The sequence below is a fragment of the Phalacrocorax carbo genome, chromosome 4 (genome assembly GCF_963921805.1).
Source record: "Phalacrocorax carbo chromosome 4, bPhaCar2.1, whole genome shotgun sequence".
NCBI classification, from domain to species: domain Eukaryota; kingdom Metazoa; phylum Chordata; class Aves; order Suliformes; family Phalacrocoracidae; genus Phalacrocorax; species Phalacrocorax carbo.
The window spans coordinates 3538458-3559377 of NC_087516.1; the positions used below are offsets into that span (position 1 = coordinate 3538458).

Here is a 20920-nt window from a genome sequence, read left to right on the forward strand (position 1 = left end):
CTCTAAATCCACTCTGCGAAAATCAAATCATTCCAAGTCAGTCATCCGAAAGAAGCCGAGCAAGTATTGGGCAACTGCGAAGCCCTCAGCTTCCTAAAACCAGTCATGACCTTGCAGTAACTTCAAAAAAACCCAACACTGAATAGGTCAGTTCCTGGGCTTGGATGCTGGGGAGCTCAGCTTTCCTGTCGCCGCTGAGGCTGCTTGGCTGCCCAGGAGTCCTGGCTGAAGTTTCCACCCAGCTCTCACCAGACCTGCCTGGCTCATCTCCGAAGCACTTTTACCCCCCCAGGACTTTCCACCTCTCCCAAACACGTGTGCCCAGGCTTTCTCGTTCTCCATCCACTGGAGACAGAGCAGTTTTCAGAGTAAAACGCAGTTTCCCAACCTTAAAGTTCAAAGGGGGAGGTTGTTTGGAGGCTGAGATTCTCGGCTTTGCTCCAGGGGGGTTGGAGAGGGAATGGATGTTTTCAGACACCCTCATTACGTGCTGCGGCATTATTCAGCAGGGGCAGAGTGAAAACTTTGGCAGCATCATGCCTACAAGTGCTTGTACCCTTGCAACGGAACCATTTTCAAAAATGAGCGGAAACAAGCCAGGCAGGTAGGCGAATGGCTTCTCTCAAGCTTGCAGTGAACAAGAGCTGTGAATCTCCTACCAGCTGCCAGGCTTGTGTCCCAAAGAACCCTCGCCAAGTGTCCTCAGACCCCCTCGATCTACATGGGAACAGAGACCAGGCAATACCCGGTGGGATCAGGTTCAGCCAAAAGGTTCCACTAACACTGAGTTAAGGCTCCATGGAAAACACCAACCTCTCTGCTGAGCAGAGACACACTGTAGGGAATGCAGGAGCTTTGGAAAAGGGGAGAGGGCTTGCAGGAAAAGATGCTGGAGCTGCAGCACCTCCACAGAGAACCCACTGCCCCTCCAAACGGGACATGGCTGCTCTCCAGCCTGCTGACGGCTCCCCGTGCCCTGGTCCGGGAGGGGCATCACAGTGTCAGGCAACAGGGCAGTGTCGGGTGCTCCGTCCCACGCTGCTCACTCAGCTGTATGGGGGAGAAAACAGGGACAGAGGGCTCCTGGGTTCCTCTTTTCTTGCCACAGACAGGCTGAGATCCAGCTAAGGGGATCTTCTTTTAAAGCAGCTCCCAGCATTTCACAATCTATCCCTGTGTTTCAACATGAAGAGGGCAACATATGGGAAGTTATGTAAACTCAAACACCCCCCACCCCCCCAAATTTGCTGTATCCTGGAAAAAAGACAACTACCTCCGCACAGGCACCGAGCTGAGTTTAACACATCTCAGGGAAGGGAAAGACTAAATCCTCCATCACGCAGGGGATAGGACATGGGCACCAGAGCAATACCAGATACTCAGATGTCTACACAGCCTCTCTTGGGCAAACCAAGAGACCTACCACCTTTATGAAAGCATGCCTGCAGCACCACTTTTACACCTGTATCATTCCAAGCTCCCCTGCAGGGCTGGCGAGGGACACGACCTCCTGCAGGGACCCTCCCAGGGACAACCGAGAAGGATGGGGATGCTTTGGTGACCCTCTGAGCCACCTTAACATGCTGGAGGGCCCCGGGGTGAAAGATGCTGACGCAGCCAGCGGGTTGGTCAGCCTCTCTGGAGGCTCAGCTGAGCAATCTGCATACACTACATTTCTCAAAGGGTTAAAATGATGGAAAAAAAATTAGGGATCCACAAATTAAGCTGTTGGAGGCCACTACCTGGCAGAAAGGTTTTGAAGGATGGAGCGAAGCAGAATTAAAAAGTAATAAAACTTTATTTGCAAAACTGCAAAGCCAAACTGCACTAGCCACGAAAGCAGCCGCCCCGTTTCTTCTCCAGATACTCCTGGATAACCTTAGCACATAATGCAACCTCTCTAATCCCAGTGACAGACTGCCAGCTAGCCGAGTGTCTGAAAACAAGCTGCTGCCGCCGAGTCAACCAAAGATCCCGCCTGGCATGCCCACCCCGCCACCAGAATAAGAGTGCAAATTCTACACAGCGACCAGGATTAAAAACATCTCTCTGTCTGTAGCCAAATAGGTTTAAAGCTTCCTCAGGAGAAAATCTTGAGGATTATCCATGCTTTCCAATTTATTTATTCATTTCTAACTCATCTCTCATTCATCCTTCAGGCTGAGTGTGGACGGCATTAGTGTCTTCTAGGAGATGGACGTGAAGTGGTAGCATCCAGGCAACGGCAGATAGGCTAAACCACTGCCCTTCTGATCGAGCCACGCAGAGAAACAAGGGAAGGGTAAGTCTGTACTTCCAGTTAGAGACTAACTAAATATGTACATGCGTATCTGAGAGCAGGCCTAAAGTTATACTTCTGAGCCTTTGTACTCCAGGCTGGCCAGTTTGCGAGAGAGCGAAATCCAGCGGCGCTGAGATGCACCACGTGTTGAGCAACACTGGAAAACACATGTGAATATGTTTATTTTCAGGCTTCTCAAACATATCCGTAAGAGCTTCGCTTCTGGAACAAAAGTGAGATGATTATCTGCTGGCATGATAAAAACATTATTCAAATTGTAAAGCAGCAGGACAGTTTTGCATGCTGGCCTGCTGTGCGCTATCACGAGAAAAATTTATGGTACCTCAAAACCTTCAGGTTGAGAGCCAGGACATCCCCGTGCTGGCCACGCGGTGCCTGGAACAAGAGGCTGCCCTTTCCCAGAGCACTGCTGGAATCTTCATAAACCACTAAAATGTCCTTTTTTTTTTATTAAAAAAAGAGCAAATCCTGTTCTTCATATTTCTCCTCTTACTCAGTGAGATTTACTTACTGGAGAGTTTCTGCCTTTTAGAAACCTCTACCAGCACCACAACTGCAGTATCTGTCCCTCCTGCCTGCCGCGTTTAGCCAAGCCCCTCGGGTCACCAGCCCCCCGCTGCCTTTTCTCCCACCACCCCATTTCGCTGCATGGGCAGGTTGTGGCTCCCTCCACCTCCGTTCCTCCTCCTGCCCCTGGTCAGGGGCTGGGTCTGCAATGGGCATCGCAGCCTCTTCCGCAGACGGAGTAAGCACGGCTACGGCCGGCGTCTCACCACACAAAGCGGACAGACCTCCAGGTCAATGCAGCTCCTCGCTTTCCTATAGTTTTTGTTTTATTCAAATAAAGATGAGTAACCAGGTAACCTTCCCCAGGGTGATCAAGACCTCTCCTGAGACCCTCCCACCATGGGGTATCACCTCAGTGCTCACCTGAAGGCTCACAAGGCCTAGATGACTGTTTCATAGGGTGAGGTAAGAGATGCCCGACCAGGAGCAAGCAGGATTTTGAGCTGGCTGCAACGCACGTTGAGACCAGGAGCACATTTCCTGGCTGCAGAGCGCTCTGATACCAACCATGATGTAATTTACTGACACAAATGAGTGATATCAGCCCTTAACCAGCCACAGGTTGTGAATGAAGTGTTTGAAATCCCCAGAGTATGAATAGAGACACCAACTCTGCAAACGCAGGGTCGCAAGCGAGGGACGGACCCCAGACAGCCCCAGGGGTTAGAGGAGGACCTGCTTCTTGGTTTGCAAGTACCACAAAGTCCACCACTATGGCAGAACCGCTTCGTTGCAGCTATTGTCAGCATCCCCAAGGGCTGCAACACCCCAAAAAGCCCCACCTAGTCCACCTAGGTCACATCACCTCTGATCGCCGCTCCTCCCACTACCCTGTCAACCAAAGCAGGAGATGAGCACACCAGGCCATACGCTAAGAGTCACAGGGGCAGAAGATGCGCAGAAGATAAGCGAGGATGGCTGAGTTTTGGGGAAACCCTTCTGGTCAGAAGATCCCCAGCTTCTCCGAGGAGAGCATCTGGGCACAGACCCAGGGCGACATCCTACTTCCAGCAGTCAGAGCAGGAACATCTGCTGCTCTCTCAGCAGCCCCAGAGCAAGGTCACTGCCGACGGGGTGGAGACCGAAGGAAGCTAAACCCCTGGGTTTTAGATCATCAGAACAGTCGTAACTCAGAGCGGTTATTTCGAAACCTCAGGCATGATGTGGGGAGGCAATCATCCCGAGGGGGGCGGCTCAGCCGCAGAGCAACCCAGCGTCGATTGATTCACTGCTCACACCTGAATCAAGGTTTCCTGTCACCGATTACTTAACTCAGATACACAAAACCTGCAAGCTCGAACACGCCAAACTCTGTTTTTAAGACTGGTATGCTGCCGCAGCACCTCTGCGATCAGCCTCCAACATGCTTCATTCATCCAGCTTGGGGCATCAGAGAGGGGTTTGGCCCCCCAAGTTGTGAATATGGGTCTTAAGGCTCCCCATCTAAGCCTGCAGGCAGGTAGCGTCCATCAGCCAAGGTTTTCAGCAGTTGGGCACCCAGACACTGGGAAGCCCGTCTCGCTCGCAGCACAGCTCCTGCCAGCTGGGATTTCCAGGCTAGACATGCCCCTTTTCCACCACCTCCAGGGCTTGGCCTGCAGAGACGCTCTGGAAAATGAGGCCGTGGCCTCGGCGCTCACCGCCCCCGCCGCAGAACGGACGAACCTACCAGCACTGAGGAGAGGCGGCTGTGAGACGGGACCTTCGCGCCATAACTCACCTTGTGCTTTCCAGGTAAATGCCGGGGAAGCCTGGAAGGCCCCTTCTTCAAACACGTGGGGATTCAGGGGAGACAAGGAATTGCACTGGCTTCCCTTCGTTACGCAAAGGAAGGGAGAACAGGGATGCCTTCCCGGAAGGACCAGAAAATAGCCGCGGCTCGAGTTAGACTGAGGGGCAGGATGTGGAAGTCCTCGTTACGGCAATAAAAAGGTCTCAAGTACTTGGCCGGGGCGCCAGGAATACACTGACAGGCCAGACTGGCTCAGAAGCAGCTTTTCACATCAGCACGACGGGAACGGTTTTGTTTACTTGTTCCTCGTCATTAGCCAAGACAGAAGGAGGTGGTGGTCCATCCCCCCTCACCGCAGGTGTCCTCGGCTCCCCACAGCAGCCAAAGGCTTAAAATCGGTGACACCTCCGTCCACTGCCTCCTCCTACCAACCTGGGATGTTTGGTCTCAGGTGCAGGCTTTAATTTTGCTTTAAGAGGAGGGATGGGATGGGATGGCCCGACCTGACTCATGCAGGAGAGGCAGAGGTTATGCTCTTGTCTACTCTTCTCAGGTCAGAGGACTCGCGTTTTCCATCCCAGGTCCAAATTAGTACTAATTATTCCACGCAAAATGGAGTTGCTTCAACAGGAAGGAATTAGGACAACAAATTATCCTGGAATAAAGAGGGCTCACTACCTCAGCAAGCGATCTGTTTGCACATGGAATAAAAGGGGCCTTTCCCCACGCACGTTTTGGGGAAAAAGCAGCACCCACCCCATTTTAAAAAAAATTTCAAACCTCCACACCTGTTACAGCAGCCACCAGGATCTCCTACTCCATCGACACACCAAAACCCCACCCACACTCAGTTGTTCCAACCTCCACCACCAGCACTGCAGCCACCACAAACGCAGCAGCACCATGGGTGTAACCGCAGCACACAAGCGGCTTCGGCGGCCACAGCTGACACATTCAGCCAGGCGAGTTTTGACTCAGGGCAGGGAGGAAGGGGGATGCAGGCACCTAAAGCAGGGTTTCCCAAGGCAAAGACTCAACCCTCATATCTAGACAAAGCCCGGTAGCCCCACCAGAGTCACGACAAGATCCCCGCTTCCTGGCCTGGAACCGGCTCAGCCCCGCTGACAGCGGTTGTACGGCACCGATCAGGCTCCATCCTGCAGGACACATGCGGCGAAGACAGGTTATTTGTGCACCACGACGCTACACCCACCATCACCTCCTCCCTGCGCGAAGACAGCGGCGCCCAACCCTGAGGCGCAGCCCCCACTTTGCTGTACAACAGCTTATGCTGCTAAAAGAATACCCCTATGGAGGCTGATGTGGGAAGCCGCACCTCCGTCACAAGGGTTTCCAGGACCACAGATGAAATTCAAGGTCTCCAAAAGACTTTGGCTGGAGAAGGGTAGGAACGAGCCTGCCCTGGGCTCATGGCCAGGCCGGTGCAAGTGACAGCGATGGCATCTGCAGAGCCCGAGGCACGATTGCCACAAGGTCTGGCTACAGACAGAAGCTTCAAGCACGGCCAGGTGCTATGGCTCACGGTACAGCCACCCGAGCCGGACCTGAGAAAAGGGTTTGCAGCGTTTTTTGCAAGTTTAATGAGAAGAAAGCACTTGTGATGAAAGCCACTTTACCCACTTACAAAGTCTGGAGACATCAGGAAGAACAGGATCAGGCCAGCTTCTAGCAATATCCAGGGCCAGCTGCTCCCGAGGAGCAGAGAACGATTCTCGAGGATGATTCTTCCCGAGGATGGAAGAAATCATTCTGGACATTTTGGGAATCACTTGCTTATTGGTAGATGTCTTCCTAAGCCTTTCAGATAGTGATCAAGCACAATGGTTCATACCCCGTATATTAAATATTAATCCTTCCTAACGTGACTGCCGACGTGCCGGTTATCCGAACGGGATAGCCGCACACCCCCAGCAGCCCGCTCCTTTTCCACCCCAAACCACGTAAACACAACGTACAAAATCCCAGCATTTATTTTGCATCCCAGCGAGAGGAGAGCTGGCAATATCCTCCTCGGCCTCCGAGCCTGGAAGCAAACCAGCCAGATCTCACCAAAAGCAGGAGGGAAAGAGTTAAGGGCAGGGAGATGAATCAGCCTGCTGCTATAAATGCGGACATTTCCTACCTCTTCGCTCTAGTGTTTCTTCCTGTCCGCAGGCTTCGGAGACGCTTACGGACCTGGTTGCCTTTGAATCATTTCCACCACGACAGGAAAGCCCGGGGATTTGTTTTATTTCAAGAAGAAAGTGCGATTTGCGAGTGAGCCCAGAAAGCGGCCACGAGGGCTGACCCCCTTCCCGTGTAACCCCAGGAATAAAGCACCAGCCAGCACCTTGCGCCTGCTGTCCCACTCATGGTACGACACACACCTTACGCGTGCTCCATCCCACCTGAAATCACCCACCCCACGCTCCCCGGTGTTTCGAGGTGTTGCACAGACCGCGACCGCCCGGCTGAAGCTCGGCACGGCCTTACCCAGAGCAGTAAGGAGCCTGCGCCCTTCCCGCCGCACCGGGACCCGCTGTCCTGCTGCAGGCACGCAGGGTTGGAGCAGAACAGATGTAGGTCGTCGGCAGGAGGAGACGGGGAGAGAGGGAACTCAAACTACTCTTCCACAAGGATGTTGACATTGGACTCGGACCAGCATCACGGATCCACACAAAGCATCAGTTATTTGCGAGTGACATTTCAGAAAAGCAGAGCTATGTATCGTATTAGCTCCAAAACAATACAGCAGTGCCAATGCCAGGCCAGCAATGTCCCCAGAAAGGGGTTTCGGCACCTCCCAGTGTCCCCCCACTGCCTTAACAAACTGTTTTTATAAGGATTGGGCGAATGTCCCAGTGCTGCCCACCGACAGCCCCCCAAAAAGCTCTGCAACAGGGATGGAGAAGAATACATGGAAGGGGAACGCGGCAGCACCCATTTTCTGCCTGGCACAGCCACCACGTCTCTGTCACACAGCACCCCTGGCTCCCGGCGAAGCCATGGTCTGTAACCGACCCCCAAAAAAACCACCCTGGCTCAGCCACAACAGAGGCTGTCGGGGGAGCCAGCAGTGCCGCGACCGTCCCAGGGGTCCCGTTCCTCACCCCATAGCCCCGCATCAAGCTGGTTTCCCAACCTCACCGTGGGAATAACGGCATGAGTTTGCATCTGATTCCTGACGGAGACAGACAAAAATCCTCCTCGCAAGCCCGGCGGCTCCCTGCACTGGCTGCAGCCACCCTCTGCACCTCCTTCCCTGCCATAGGCTGCTGCAGCAACAGGGATTAAAATAAAGAAGGATGAAAATCTCTGGCTGGGGCCGCAGTTTTATTGGCCTGAGCCCCTTTCATTTCTAGAAGGGAAAGGAAAAATACCCCAAATATCTTCCAAGCCCCCTGCGTGCTCACAGCCAGCTCCCCCTGGCCACAGCCAGGCAGAGAAGGGATGACTAATTTTTTTAGCATACTACACTGCGGAGAGCATCCTGTGAACGAGCAAAGTAAATTCCTGAGGCTCTCGGCAAGGACCCCACCACTCCTTGCGAAACTTCCCAGCTGGAACCTCGCGGCTGAAAAGCCAGAAAACATCGTTTTTTCCCTCCTCTGACAAACAGGGACTGGGATTCCTTTCACGATAGTATTTGGATTTTAATGTCAGTCCATATTTAGCAGGAGGAAAAAAAGCCTCCCTTCCTTCCTGTCACATTTTCCACCCTTGATGACATCCAAGATCAGAAATAAGCAGGCGCTGGCCGAGGAGGGAGGACGCCTCTGCCCGAGCGTGGGAGCGCCCGGAGCGCGGCCGCCGGTAACGTTCCCGTTTGGGACGCGCGGAGACGCCGGCGAGGAGGGGTCGCAGCGCTGGGACCCCGCGGCGAGGAGGGGGGTCCCCTCCAACGCGGAGCATCTCCCCGAAGGGCGGCGCTGGGCGGCAGCCGGGCCGTGGGCCCGCCAGGGCGGCGCACCCCTGCCGAAAATGAGCCGTACGTCCCCAGGAGCCGCCGGGGCGGCCGTGGGTCGGGCTGAGCGCGGCCGGTGTGTCGCTCACCCACGGAGCAGGGCACAGCGCCGGCGCCCAGGGCTGTCCCGGGTGCCGACGCCCACGGGCCCCACGGCCCTCCTGCGGCCGGGATTGGTGAGGCTGGCGGGGAGGAGGCTGCCGCAAACCGTGGGGTCTGCCTGCGGCCTGCCCGCCGGGTGCGGGGCGGGACCATGGGCCGCCGCGGCCCCACGCGTGAAAGTTCACACCCCCCCCCATCCAATTGTAATTGTTATTATCATTATTATTATTACTAAAACACACGGCGATGTCTTGGGACACACACGCCGCCCCACACACACGCCACCCCACGCCGGGCCGGCCCACGCAGAGGCCGCGGACACGCGTGGGTCCCCCCTGCACCCCGGACCCACTCCCGCCCCCGCCGGGCGGCCGCTCACCCACCTGCGTGGCGGCGGGGCCGGCGCCGGGCCGTGCCCGCTCCTTCCCTCCTCGCCGATCTTCTCGCCGCCGCCCAAGGGCTCCGGTGCGAGGCCGCGGCGGAGCGGCCGCCACCATGGACGCCGCGCCGGGGGAGGGCGCGGGGGAGAGGGAGGGTCAGGTTTTGGGGAGAGTAAAGGGAAAAAGGGGAAAGAAGGGGAGACGGGGAGGGCGGTGGGGCGGCGCCGCCGGCCCTCAGCGCCCCGCCGCCGGGCTGCCGGCCCTCAGCGGCGGCCCCACAGCCGCCCGCCCGCTCCCGCCGCTCCCGCCGCCGCCGCCATGGTGCGGCTCCATGCAGGGCGCGCTGCGCTGACAGGGACGGGGCGGGGCCGTGAGGGGCGGGGAGAAGGGCGGGGCCAGCCGGATCCCTCGCCCGCTGCCCCGGGTAGTAGGGGGAGGTTCCCGTTACTCTGCCGCCACCTGCCGGTGCAGGACGCGTCCCTCTCCCGCTCCGCTCCGCTCAGCCGCAAGGTGACGGCCGGGCCGGGGCCGCGGCACCGCCCCGCCATTCGGTCGCGGCCGGCCCCGGGGAGGAGCGGGCGGGCGGGCGGGGGGACATACCCCCACCCACAGCACCCGTACCCTCACAGCGCCTGTCCATCACCGCGATGGGCGTAGGTGGCGGCCAATCAGCGGCGGCGAGAAGTGGGTGATGGGCGGGGCGGGCCGGTGCCCCGGGGCGCAGGGCGGCGGCGATCGGGCGCAGGTAGCGGGGCTGCTGCGGGCGGGGGGTGGCGGCGGGCCCGGACCGGGGTGTGCGGGTTTAGCTGCAAGCACGAAGTTCCCCAGCGCCCCCCTGGGGAGCGGCGGGGCTCTGCCCGGGCGGGCGGGAGGGGGGTGCTGCTGCCGCCGCCGCCGTGTCTGCCCCTCCCGGGCTGCCATTTCCCTGCCTCGCCGCGCTCCCTCCGCCATGCCGCGGCGCCGCGGGAGGGAGCGGGACCCAGCTTCGGCCCTCCCTGGCACGGCGGGACCCGGCCCCACGGGCGTGTGGCGAGGGCCGGGCCCCCCGGGCGAGCACAGGCAGGAGCCAGGAGCCGGGCTACTGTGGAGGGAGCCGAGCCCAGAGTCCGGCTTCAGCCCGAGTGGTTCTGCTTTGGTGTGTTTTCCACCCGGGATTTCCCCCCGCGTCCATCTCGGCCCCAGCGAGGCTGGGCCCGGCCCTGCTGGGAAACCTCAGGCTCCTGTAGAAAGGCCCAGCATTCGAGCAGCCCCTGTGCTCATGTTAAGCCACCCTCTCTCTCTCTCTGCCCCCCGGCAGGTGCTGAGCCAGGATGGGTTTTGCCGAAGACAAAGTGTACGACTACATTCTGAAAAACCTCAAGAATTTCAGGAACATCCGTGTGGCGTCGCTGGCCGATTCCCTGAGCTGCCTGACCGATGCCGACAGAGTAATTCCCTGCTTTCCCAAGTCCTGCTGAGCTTCTTCCCCAACATACAGCTCAGGCAATGTATATCTGCCTTCCCTCTAAGCCAGAGCCTCCTTTAGATCTGCTGTGTGTTTTATTTAGGATGAACTTCACGCCCGGGAGGAAACACGGGGGAGCCAGGCGACCGTCTATAAGTTTTATCAGCACCTGAAGTGCCGGCAGGGCTGGGTGCTGGATCTCATCGACGCGCTGCGCCAGAACAACGCAGGGCACCTGGCCGACGAGCTGCAGCACGTATATGACTCTTGGCAAGCTCGTATGTAGCCTCGCTGTCCCTGAGCGCTGCTTCGGGGGTCTGGTGGAGATGGGAACCACGTCTCCTGGTACCCGCCAAGCAGCTGGGCTCTGTCCCTGCGCTGGCTTTGCAGGGGTCCGGGGGTGTATGTGACCATCCCCAGGGGTGTCCCTCACCCCGGTGACGTGCCGGGGACAGCAGGGTCCTTGTTCGAAGGTGCTTGGGTCGGCAGTAGTCTGGGTTTCTCACCCGGGGGAGAGATGGAAAGATGAGTGAAGGGCTTGGCCGATGTGAGGACAGAGTAAGGGTGTGTGAGGGGCTGCCCCGGCCCCACACTCAGCCTCTGCCTTCTCGGCTTTTCCCCTGACGTCCCCGCTCACAAACTGCCTTGGCTCCTCCAGGTCCCCCGGCTCCCGCTACTGCCTCGCTCCCTCCTGCAGCCAGCGATGCCTGTCCCGCCGTCTCCTCCATTGGTGCCCAGGCGCCATCCCCAAGGCCAAGCCCTGCTCCGGGCGCTGCGTTGGCCGAGAAGCCATGCCGAGAGCCACCAGTCATCAGCCATCCACCTCTCCTGCCTGGTGCTGCCACCACCACAAGCAAGGACCTGGACGCCAGAGCCCCGGTGCAGGAATCGGTGAGTGGGGCATGCGTCAGACGTTGACGCAGAGGTCCCTTGGGTATAGGGAGCTCATGGTAGGGCCAGGCTCCTTCAGGGACATCCCAAGCAGCCTCTCACTGCCAATCTCTGCTGCATGTTTGCTGCATCTGTTAACTTATAGCCTGCACGTGGCCCTGTAACTGCTCCCCTTTCCTGCTTTTCCTCCATGGATGGGAGCGCAGGGTCTGCTCTGTTAGTCCAGGCTCCCCTCTGCAGCCCCCGCACCCCTGCAGACCTCCTGTGAGTGGGGTGCCAAGGAGAGACTCCCTTCATCACCAGGCTCATGTGGGTCACCGGGTCAGGGTTTGGGGCACCCCAATGGTCCTAAATCCCCTCATCCTGAAACAGAGATTTAACACAGCTCATTTCCTTCCAGGTCCCAAAAAAACTTCTGGAGCATGAGACTCCCCAGCCGCCTCTGCCTGGGAGCTCAGTCTGTGACAGAGCGAGCGATGAGCGTGGCGGAGAGGGGCATCTCCCGCATCCCCTCAAGGCAGTGCAGGTGGCAGTGGGGACCCCCGGGACAGCCAGCGTTGCCATGCCACTGGCCACCCCCCCAGCGCAGGGCCGGGACTGGCTGAGCCGCCAGAAGCACCCGGTGTGTGTGGACAACGGGTGTTTTGGGAACGCCAACCACCTGCACCGCGGCGCGCCGGCCTTGGGTCTGGGCAGGTCTCTTCCGCTGAGGGACGTGGGTGCCCCTTGCGGCCTCCAGCAGCCCAGGAACGAACCTGAAGAGGACTTTTACATCTCCACCGAGTCACGCCCGAGGCCGGAGGAGACGGCTCGCACTGGGGGGCCGGAGGAGACGGCTCGCACTGGGGGGCCGGAGGAGACGGCTCGCACTGGGGGGCCGGAGGAGACCGCTCGCACTGGGGGGCCGCAGCCCCCAGACTCACTGCTAAAAAGCCATGCTATGCCTGGCTCTGGGCCTGGTGAGCCCCCAGGCAGCTTCGTGGATGTGCGCAGCCCCCTCCTCATACAGCAGCAGTTCGATGCGGAGCAGAAACGGGTCGGGATGCTGCAGCAGCATGGAGGAGATGAAGGTGGGTTTCCTTCCCAGCAGTTCCGTGTAGCCACCGTGCTGACAGGGAGCGGGGCTGAAGCTGCAGGCAGATGCCCGTCCTGCTTGATGGTGAGAATGGAGGGTGGCAGAGAAGGTGGAAGTGTGGGGTAGGGCCCTGCCAGGAGGCCGTGGGGACCCCCCAAAGAACAGTGGTAGCTGTAGCTGTTGATACAGGCCAGGCTACCCCTGCCTTTGTGGCCCGTGAGTGCTCACGGAGGTGTAGAGAATGGCTCTCTGTGCTGCTGTCACCCACCTCCTGGGCCGCAGTGACCACCTCCAGGAAGGGGGCAAGGTTGGGCTGTGTGGAAATCCAGCCCGGCTGCTTGTTTTCCTCTGGTTTTCTCTCCAGTTGTTGCTCGCTGTATTTTGGCACTGCATCCTGACCAGGACCAGGCAGAGGCACTTGCTTTATTTGCCTTGTGAAACACCCCAGTTGAGCATCTGCACTCCCCATTTCGGCAGCCTGGGGCCACCCCGCTCCCTCAGCTCTGCGAGTATCCTGTTGCAGCGTCCTTGAGGAAGAGCAAAACTTACCTTTTAGGTCTCTTGATTAAGGCAATATATTTTGTTTCCTCCCTGACAGATACTTGGATGGAAACAGCTACCCTGGTGGCTACTCCTGCACCCGGAGATGCTTCCCCATCCTGTGACGACTCCTTGAAGCCTCCAGTACAAGAGGAAAACCTGCTGGTGGGGAAGATGGGCAGCAGCACCCCCTCCATGCTGACGAAGGAGAAAGTAGGTGACCTTTCTTGTTGCCACTTGCGCTTCGTTCAGGTCCTTGTGAACTTCCCCAGTCAGGAGATTTTCTGCTGCAGTGTAAGATTTTGAGCTGGTAGCGAGTGTATTTGGGGCTTTCCCCCACACACACTGTGTTCATGTCTCCGTCTGGATGCTGTATTTTGGAGCATGGAAAAGGGAGCCAAGGTTTGTTGGGCTTTGACTCCTTATTTCCCCTTCCTTGAATTGCCAGTCAGTCTCCTGGCGTCCAGGTGCCTGTTTCCACCCCTCTCCTCACTGGTTGTCTCTCCCTCCTTCATTCCTGTGCCTCACCCAGATCCCAAAGGCTCCCCGGAGCCCTTCCCATGCCTTTCCCAAATCCCAAGGGCTCCCCAGAGCCCCAGCACCTCCCTGCCCTGCTCAGCCCCCCAGCCACAGGAGTCACCTGTGACCCAACCTCGCTGTTCATGGCTGGAGATGTGGTGGTTAAGCACCAAAGTCAGCTCGTCGCGTGCCGTGGGTGCCTGAGACCAGGCCAAATGGATGCTCCCTGTGGCACCCAGCCCCTCTTGTCTCCCAAAGGTGCTCCCGGCCTCAGCGGACCCTCTCCCACCTGCTGCAGGAAGCTTTGAAGGCACGTCTAGGAGGATGGCCTCCCAGGTGAGCTCTGCAACGAGCATCTGGATTCCTTGCAGTAACGTGGAGAGGGATGTGGAGCTCAGCAAGCCGGGCATCCTCCTCTCCATGACTGGGGAGGGGCAGGAGGCAGCCAGCAGATGCCCGAGCACTCGGGGGCCCAGCAACCCCTGTTCCGGGCTGTCCGATAGCCTCACCTTCAGCAGCGACCCGCTCCTGGTGAGCACAGATAGCTCGAGCTCAGGAGAAGTGCTGTCGGGATGCCCGGCTCCAGGGGCTCATGAAGACACTAGGGCAGAGAAGGCAGCTGAAGGAAGCAGAAACTCCCACCCGCCTGCGAGCTGTGACAGCACCTCCCTGGGCACCCACGAGGTCCATGTGGAGCATTCCCCCAGCACCCAGCTTGGGGCAGGCAGCGAGTTCCGAGATAGAGCCCGTCCGCTTGGAAGCTCCCCGATTTTTGACTCTAGCAGGGTGCGTGGCACTGAGACCAGCTTGTCTCAGGCCACGGCCCCTCCAGGGGACAGCAACGGACCGTCCCTGCCGTACATCATCCCAGCTGTGGGCATCGCCCTGATTTCAGCTGCTGCGTTTCTGGTGTACGCTCGACTGCAGAAATAGAGTGGGTGGGATGCTGCGACTGTCGCTCAGCCCCGAGGCAATTTCTCCTCATTGCAGGAATTTGGCCGACACGTTTGAAGCCTGAAGAACAGCTGCGGGGGGGACACGGTAGGGGTGTTGTTAAATCTCTTTCTGGAAGGTTTTGCTAGAAGAAGCCTTGGTTGCGCGATACTGTTGGGTTTGGGTCTGTTCCCCCACCATCTCCCAACCACCTTCTTGCCTGTAGACTTCTTTAACACCCATAGAGAGGGTCTCGTTCAGGAAGTAAGCCCTTGAGTCAAAGAAGAAAGTCCTCTTGGTGATTCTCCACATCTTCCTTGTTTGGTCCCAGGAGGCCCCAGGGAAACACGTTCTGGTGGTCTGAAGGGTGAGCCCGGGTCCCTCCAGGCAGTGCAGTGACAAGAGGTTTTGCAGCCGTCCTGTAAAAGAGGAGCTCAGTTTTTTGGCTCTGCTCATCTCAGCTTGCCTGAGGGTCCGCGCAGCAGCCTTCAGCGAGCGCCTCACGTCAAATTTGCCTTACTCAGTGCAGCACCGACACCCTGGGGATGAAGCTGAGGGTCAGGAAAGAGCCGCATCTAAGCAGTTTTCTCGATAATCAACCTCATTTCACCCCCTTCCAGCCAGGGAAAGGGGGATTGTGCTTTAAGAGGAACATTTCACGCAGTACCAGCACTAAGGTCCTGTGCAGGATTGTTGGGGGTCTTTGATCTTTAGGCTGTGTTTTTAGAGCCTGGCTCAGAGGCAGATGTAGTTCGTGCCTTTCCCCATACCTGGTGCTCTGGGAGAGGGATATGGGGGAACTTGTGCCCAGGCTGGGACACAAAGAGGATCGGCTCTGTGTGCTGCGGGGAGGCCGTACCGGGCGGTTGAGATCCTCTGGGTGATCTTGAAGGTCCTGTTTAAAACTGCAGCCCATAATTTCCTTGCTATCCCTGGGGATCAGCTTGGAGCATGAGGGGATTGGACTGCAAGATTTCTAAGATAAAATCCTCACACCCAAATAAACCTCCCCAGCTCGTCCCTGCCCTGGGCGGCTCTCGGGGGCAGAAGCAGCCCTGCTTGGCCGCTGTCGGCACGTGGCTCTAGCTCTGGGCAGAGCTTAGTGACCCCAAGCCACGCTGCCCACGCGGGTCGGTGCAGCCGCGGGTTGTTCGCAGTCTCTGCTCCCTCCTGAAAGCATGGGGACACAGAAGTAACAAAAGTACGTGTTCTTTTTTTGTAGTTAGAGGGTTATTGCAGCTAGAGGTTTTCTTGTTTGTTTTGGTTTTTTTTTTAAGCGCAGGCTTTCAGGTGTTCCTGCCCCGCAAGATTTGCTGGGGGTGGGTAGGAGGGGAGCTGTGGCAGGAGGCAGGGCTGGGCCGAACGCTTGGCGATCCGCTGGTGGATCCGCACAGCAGAAGGCTGGCACAGTTTGAATCCTGCGAGCCCGCAAGGATGCCGTGGGCTTTAAACCGCTGCAGTGGCCTGGTGCTGACAGCTGGGCTGTGTTCCTAATCCAGGCTGGTGCTTCTTCCTTCCTTTACTGTGTCCAGTAATTTATTCCCCCCGGATTCCTGCCGTTCGGCACAGCTTCCCAAAATACAGCCCTCCTGCTGGCAGGGGAGCGGCGCAGCCGTTGTGTTGGGAGCTCTGCCCGGAGTGGGAAGGGTCTGTCAGCCCCACAGCGGGGCGAGGGGCTGCTTGTCCCTCCTGATGCCTTCCCTTTGCCCAAATGCAAGAAGTGCCTCCCTTAAATGATAAGAACAATAAATCTACATGATAGTGAGGTGCTGATTTTGATGCGGCAGGGCTGCTCTGCAGGTGAGCGGGGAGGTGTTCGTTGCTTGCTCGGTGCCCGGCGCTTTGCCTGTAAGAGGACGGGACAGTGCCTTTAAACACCCTCAGCCTCCTCTGCTGGGAGAGGGAACATGGGGAATGCTCTCCCCGTTTGGAGGTCATAGAACTGTAGGATCATTAAGTTGGAAAAGACCTCTAAGATTACCAAGTCCAACCAACTGCCCCAGGGCACCTGAAGTGCCACGTCTGCACGGTGTTTGAACCCCCCAGGGACGGTGACTCCCCCACCTCTCTGGGCAGCCTGTGCCAGGGCCTGACCGCTCTGGCAGGGAAGGCATTTTCCCTCCTCTCCAACCTAAACCTCCCCTGACGCAGCCTGAGGCCGTTCCCTCTCACCTGTCACTGGTGACTTGGGAGCAGAGACCAGCCCCCCCCTCACTCCAGCCCCTCTCAGGCAGCTGCAGAGAGCGAGAAGGGCTCCCCTCAGCCCCCTTTGCTCCAGGCTAAACCCCCCCAGCCCCCCCAGCCGCCCCCCAGCACACTTGTGCTCCAGACCCTGCCCCAGCCCCGCTGCCCTTCTCTGGACACGCTCCAGCCCCTCAAGGCCCTTCTTGTCCCGAGGGGCCCAAACCTGAGCCCAGCATTCGAGGTGGGGCCTCCCCAGGGCCGAGCACAGGGGCCCCATCCCTGCCCGGCTCCTGCTGGCCACACCAGTGCTGACACAAGCCCGGGGGCTGGTGGCCTCCTTGGCCACCTGGGCACTGCTGGCTCATGCCCAGCCGGCTGAAGGTAACGTGGTACTTGCCCAAAACCTCCCTGTGAGTAGGGAGAACCTGGGGTTCCCCATCAGTCATCCCCCGGAAGCTGTTTTTTTCCCTCAGGTTTTGTAATTTTCCCTTCATAGAGACCCATCACATCCCTGGGAAAGCTGCAGTTTCCAGTGCTAAGAATTGCTCTCTACATGCAGTAGGTACAGAAACCTCCCCAAATCCTAACTCCTTCGTAAAAGGGTCATGTTTACAACTGAATACGGCACTGAAATAAAGCAGGCTGCGTATCATAAAGCAGACTCTGTGCACCTGCATAACCACGCGGCAGGATCCAGCCCAAAATGCGTTACAGCGAGGGGGCGCGTGCCTTCTCCATGTGATTTCTGCGTGATTCGGAGGACGTGTGAGATCCCAAACCAGCAGCATCCGCACCAAGGCCCTCTTCTCTCGTGCTTTACTTGCCTGAAAAATTCTTCACGTATTTTCCCGCTACTTTTTAGCAACGGCTTGTACGCTTTGCCTTTTTGCGTTGAATCGCTCGTGCGAAACAGCCGATTTCTCACTCCTTCGGGCTCAATAAAAGCGCACGTTCAGTTTTCTGCTGTGAACATGCAGAAGACTGGGTGTATTTTCACAGTTATGATGCAGCACTTTAAAAGCATAATCAGCGGGTGAACCTGTGGGAGGGAACTGCCTCCCTGCAACCTTTTAGAAAAGAAAAAATGCCTTTTACTAACTATATAATAAAATTATTTGCCACTTCATACTCAACTTGCAAGGTTGCCGTGTGTGTTTGTAGGATGGGGGGGCTGGAGGTCAGCTTTTGAAGCCTCTGTGGACTGAGTTTTCACATCGAAGCTGGCAGGCGAATTAAATCCCCGAACTGTGAATGAATTGCTCCGAGCACGGAGGCTGCAGGGAAGGGCCCAAAGAGCCGCCCTCTGCCTTCCCTGGGGTGCATCGCTGCTGTTCCTGCACCTCGCTCTTCCCCCTGGAGATGCTGGGGGCTTTTAGAGAAGGCTCTTTATACAACTTCTGCCAGGTGTAATTTCAGGGGGCTCCATCTGCAGGAGTTGGAGCGTTTCCCTCACCGTGGAGCTGCGTTTGGGTTTCTTGGAGAACCCTTGCCTGCACATCATGGAATCTTTAAGGTTGGGAAGGACCTCTGGGATCACCAAGTCCAACCGCCAACCCAACACCCCCAGGCCTCCTAAACCATGTCCCAAGTGCCACATCTACAAGCTGTTTGAACCCCCCCAGGGATGGGGACTCCCCCACCTCTCTGGACAGCCTGTTCTAATGTATCGAGAACCGTCTCCTGGGAATTTGGCTTCCTCGCCTCTTCCTCCTCCTCCTCGGCCCGCCTCTGGGCACCTGGTTCTGTAAAACCCTCTCTTTGGCCTTTGGGGTTGTGTGTTGGGCATGGAGAGCATTGACTGGAATATCTTCCTTATGAGGAAAGGCTGAGAGACCTGGGCTTGTTCAGCCGGGAGAAGAGAAGGCTGAGGGGGGATCTCATCAGTGCTTATAAATACCTGAAGGGCGGGTGTCAGGGGGATGGGCCGGGCTCTTTTCAGTGGTGCCCAACGCCAGGCCAAGGGGCCACGGGCACAAGCTGGAACACGGGAAGTTCCCCCTGAACATGAGGACAAACCCCTTCCCTGTGCGGGTGCCAGAGCAGGGGCACAGGCTGCCCAGAGAGGCTGTGGGGTCCCTTCCCTGGAGACATTCACCCCCCGCCTGGACGCGGCCCTGTGCCCCTGCTCTGGGGGTGCCTGCTCCAGCAGGGGTGGGACGGGGTGAGCTCCAGAGGGCCCTTCCAACCCCCGCCATTCTGGGATTCAGCCTGGCAGCCCACACTGCTCTGCTGGAAGGGGCTGGTAAAACCCTGTCAGCTGCTCGTGGCAATGCCTGGATCTGCGCCGGGGTCTCGAGAAGTGAGAGGTTTATGAAAGTGTTGCTTTGCAGGGCGCTACTGGCTGTGCCATGGGAAGACGTGGCCATCAGTCCCATTAGGGAAGAGGCAGGCAGGACTGGGGACAGCTTCCAGACCTTGTTTTGGAGCAGGCCTGGGTCCTGGTCTAGAGGAAGCCCAGACGGCAGCTTGAGGACGAATGAGGGCAGAGTGATTCTCGACGCAGCATGTAGCTGCAGAAGTCGTCTCCTCAGAATGCTGTGGCTGCCAAAGGCGAACTGCGCAAGTTCTCAGAAGAGAACTTAAATCCGCTGAAGGTGTTTAAGCAGAGGTCTGAGGTGCAGACTGCTGGGAGCCAGCAGGGCGACTGGGAGAAGCTGGACCGTGCACGCTGAGCCCGGCGCACTGCTCATGCTTCTTCCTCCGCGATCCAGACCGTCTGGTTGAATCAGATCCTGGGGTCCTGCGCACGAAGGGCTCGAGCTCTTGACTCAGGGCCCCGGCACAGGAAAGGCGGTCGGGGCTCAGGGTTGGCGGCACTCTGAGCTGCAGGCAGCGAAGCTTGGTGAGTTGGTTTTTCAACAAAATGAAGGCAACGCTTTTATAAAGAAGGGTTATTTTTATTCAGAGATGTTATGCTTTATCTCTTACCAGCACCAACCCCATTTATCTGCTTCCTGCATTTGCCCAACAGGATATTAACATTATGCAGACTACATCTGACTGATCCCTTTGCCCTTTCTTCACCCTAGCAACCAGAATTCAGCAAATTCTTACTGAAATTATTACACCTTTTTCTGACCGCTGTTTCCTTATCCCTTTGGCATCTAATTAATGCCTGAGGATTGTGGTGAGCTGACATTAACGGGGTAGAGGTGAAGAGCCCCATGGGTCACTGGCGGTGGTTACATGCTTGGCCATGCCCTGGGATCATTAGACATACGTTAACATCCCGCCTGGGAACCTCCATTGCATTATACCAGGAGGTGTTTTGCCATAAGATAGCCTGGGAGCCGGTTTTCCCTTTGAACACCATCCCGTTTGTCCGTGCTCGCACCCCTCTTTGTGCTTGCCTCGATCCTGCCACTGCTGGGCAGCTGCTGCTGGAGTTGTTGGCTCAGCACTGATAAACACCGGGTCAGAGTTTAAAAAACAAGATTCATCAGCGCTTACTTTATGTTGTGATTTACAGGGGAGCCAAGGGTTGAATGATCCTGAAGCCTTGACCCTTGATCCTGTCTCTCCTTCTAAACCTCCTGTCTTCGTCCCCATTTTGTTGTGTCTGTTTTTTGACTGATCTTCTTTGGAGAACTTGAGTGTTTTCATTGGTTCTCGCTCGAAGGGGAAGTTTGGATCCAGCTTGGTCTCTGGGGTCTCGTGAAGGGGAACAGAACCTCTTTCTGCTGTCCGCCTCTCTCCCTCTGTGAGAGGGAAACCTCAGCTCTGCTGCGCACAGCCGGAGCCCTGCACGTTGTGCTCCTGCGTGTGCTGAGCTCAGAGCACCCGGTGCTGCTTCACTTCAGTTTACCAGAGAACCATACAGTCATTAAGGTTGGAAAAGACCTCTAGGACCATCAAGGCCAACCGCCAACCCAACACCCCCAGGCCTCCTAAACCATGTCCCCAAGTGCCACGTCTGCACGGTGTTTGAACCCCCCCAGGGACGGTGACTCCCCCACCTCTCGGGGCAGCCTGTGCCAGGGCCTGACCGCTCTGGCAGGGAAGGCATTTTCCCTCATCTCCAGCCTAAACCTCCCCTGACACAGCTTGAGGCCGTTCCCTCTCGTCCTGTCCCTGGTGACTTGGGAGCAGAGACCGACCCCCCCCTCACTCCAGCCCCTCTCAGGCAGCTGCAGAGAGCGGTAAGGTGCCCTCCATACGGCCCAGGGAGGCAGTCCCCAAAGCGGTGGCCTCCGAGCACGCCTTGGGGACCGGCCCTCATAGCTGGGGCAGCCTCAGCCTTCCCCAAGGGGCTGCAGTGGGGGGCGAGTCGTAGAGAGGAGGGTTAGG

General features: G+C 57.7%; 2 protein-coding genes across 5 annotated transcripts in view; one reads left to right on the forward strand and one right to left on the reverse strand.

Moving 5' to 3' along the window:
* The window catches only part of PTPRA (protein tyrosine phosphatase receptor type A), a 133881-nt gene extending 124707 nt beyond the window's left edge, over positions 1-9174 (reverse strand). The window contains exon 1 of the mRNA XM_064448854.1: positions 9051-9174. The gene's annotated coding sequence lies outside the window, so the exon portion shown is untranslated. The remainder of the gene's footprint in view (positions 1-9050) is intronic.
* Positions 8391-17766, forward strand: MAVS (mitochondrial antiviral signaling protein). Of its 4 annotated transcripts, none has more exons than XM_064448860.1 (7): positions 8391-8414; positions 10345-10474; positions 10595-10769; positions 11150-11382; positions 11783-12452; positions 13056-13210; positions 13775-17766. In XM_064448860.1, exons 2-7 carry the CDS (start codon positions 10358-10360, stop codon positions 14447-14449), a joined length of 2025 nt encoding a protein of 674 aa, XP_064304930.1. In that variant the 5' UTR covers positions 8391-8414; positions 10345-10357; the 3' UTR covers positions 14450-17766. The 4 variants fall into 4 exon arrangements, with proteins under 4 accessions (XP_064304930.1, XP_064304928.1, XP_064304931.1 ...); XM_064448858.1 differs by lacking the exon at positions 8391-8414 and adding an exon at positions 9691-9792; XM_064448861.1 differs by lacking the exon at positions 8391-8414 and adding an exon at positions 9691-9792 and having other exon boundaries at positions 11189-11382.
* The last annotated feature ends 3154 nt before the right edge of the window (positions 17767-20920 follow it).

What these genes read in the sequence shown, in the direction of transcription:
- MAVS (XM_064448860.1), top strand. Translation starts at nt 10,358, where the DNA reads ATGGGTTTTGCCGAAGACAAAGTGTACGACTACATTCTGAAAAACCTC. An exon ending in GCCTGACCGATGCCGACAGA is followed by an intron (nt 10,475 to 10,594) that starts GTAATTCCCTGC and finishes TGTTTTATTTAG; the next exon opens with GATGAACTTCACGCCCGGGA. An exon ending in GAGCCCCGGTGCAGGAATCG is followed by an intron (nt 11,383 to 11,782) that starts GTGAGTGGGGCA and finishes ATTTCCTTCCAG; the next exon opens with GTCCCAAAAAAACTTCTGGA.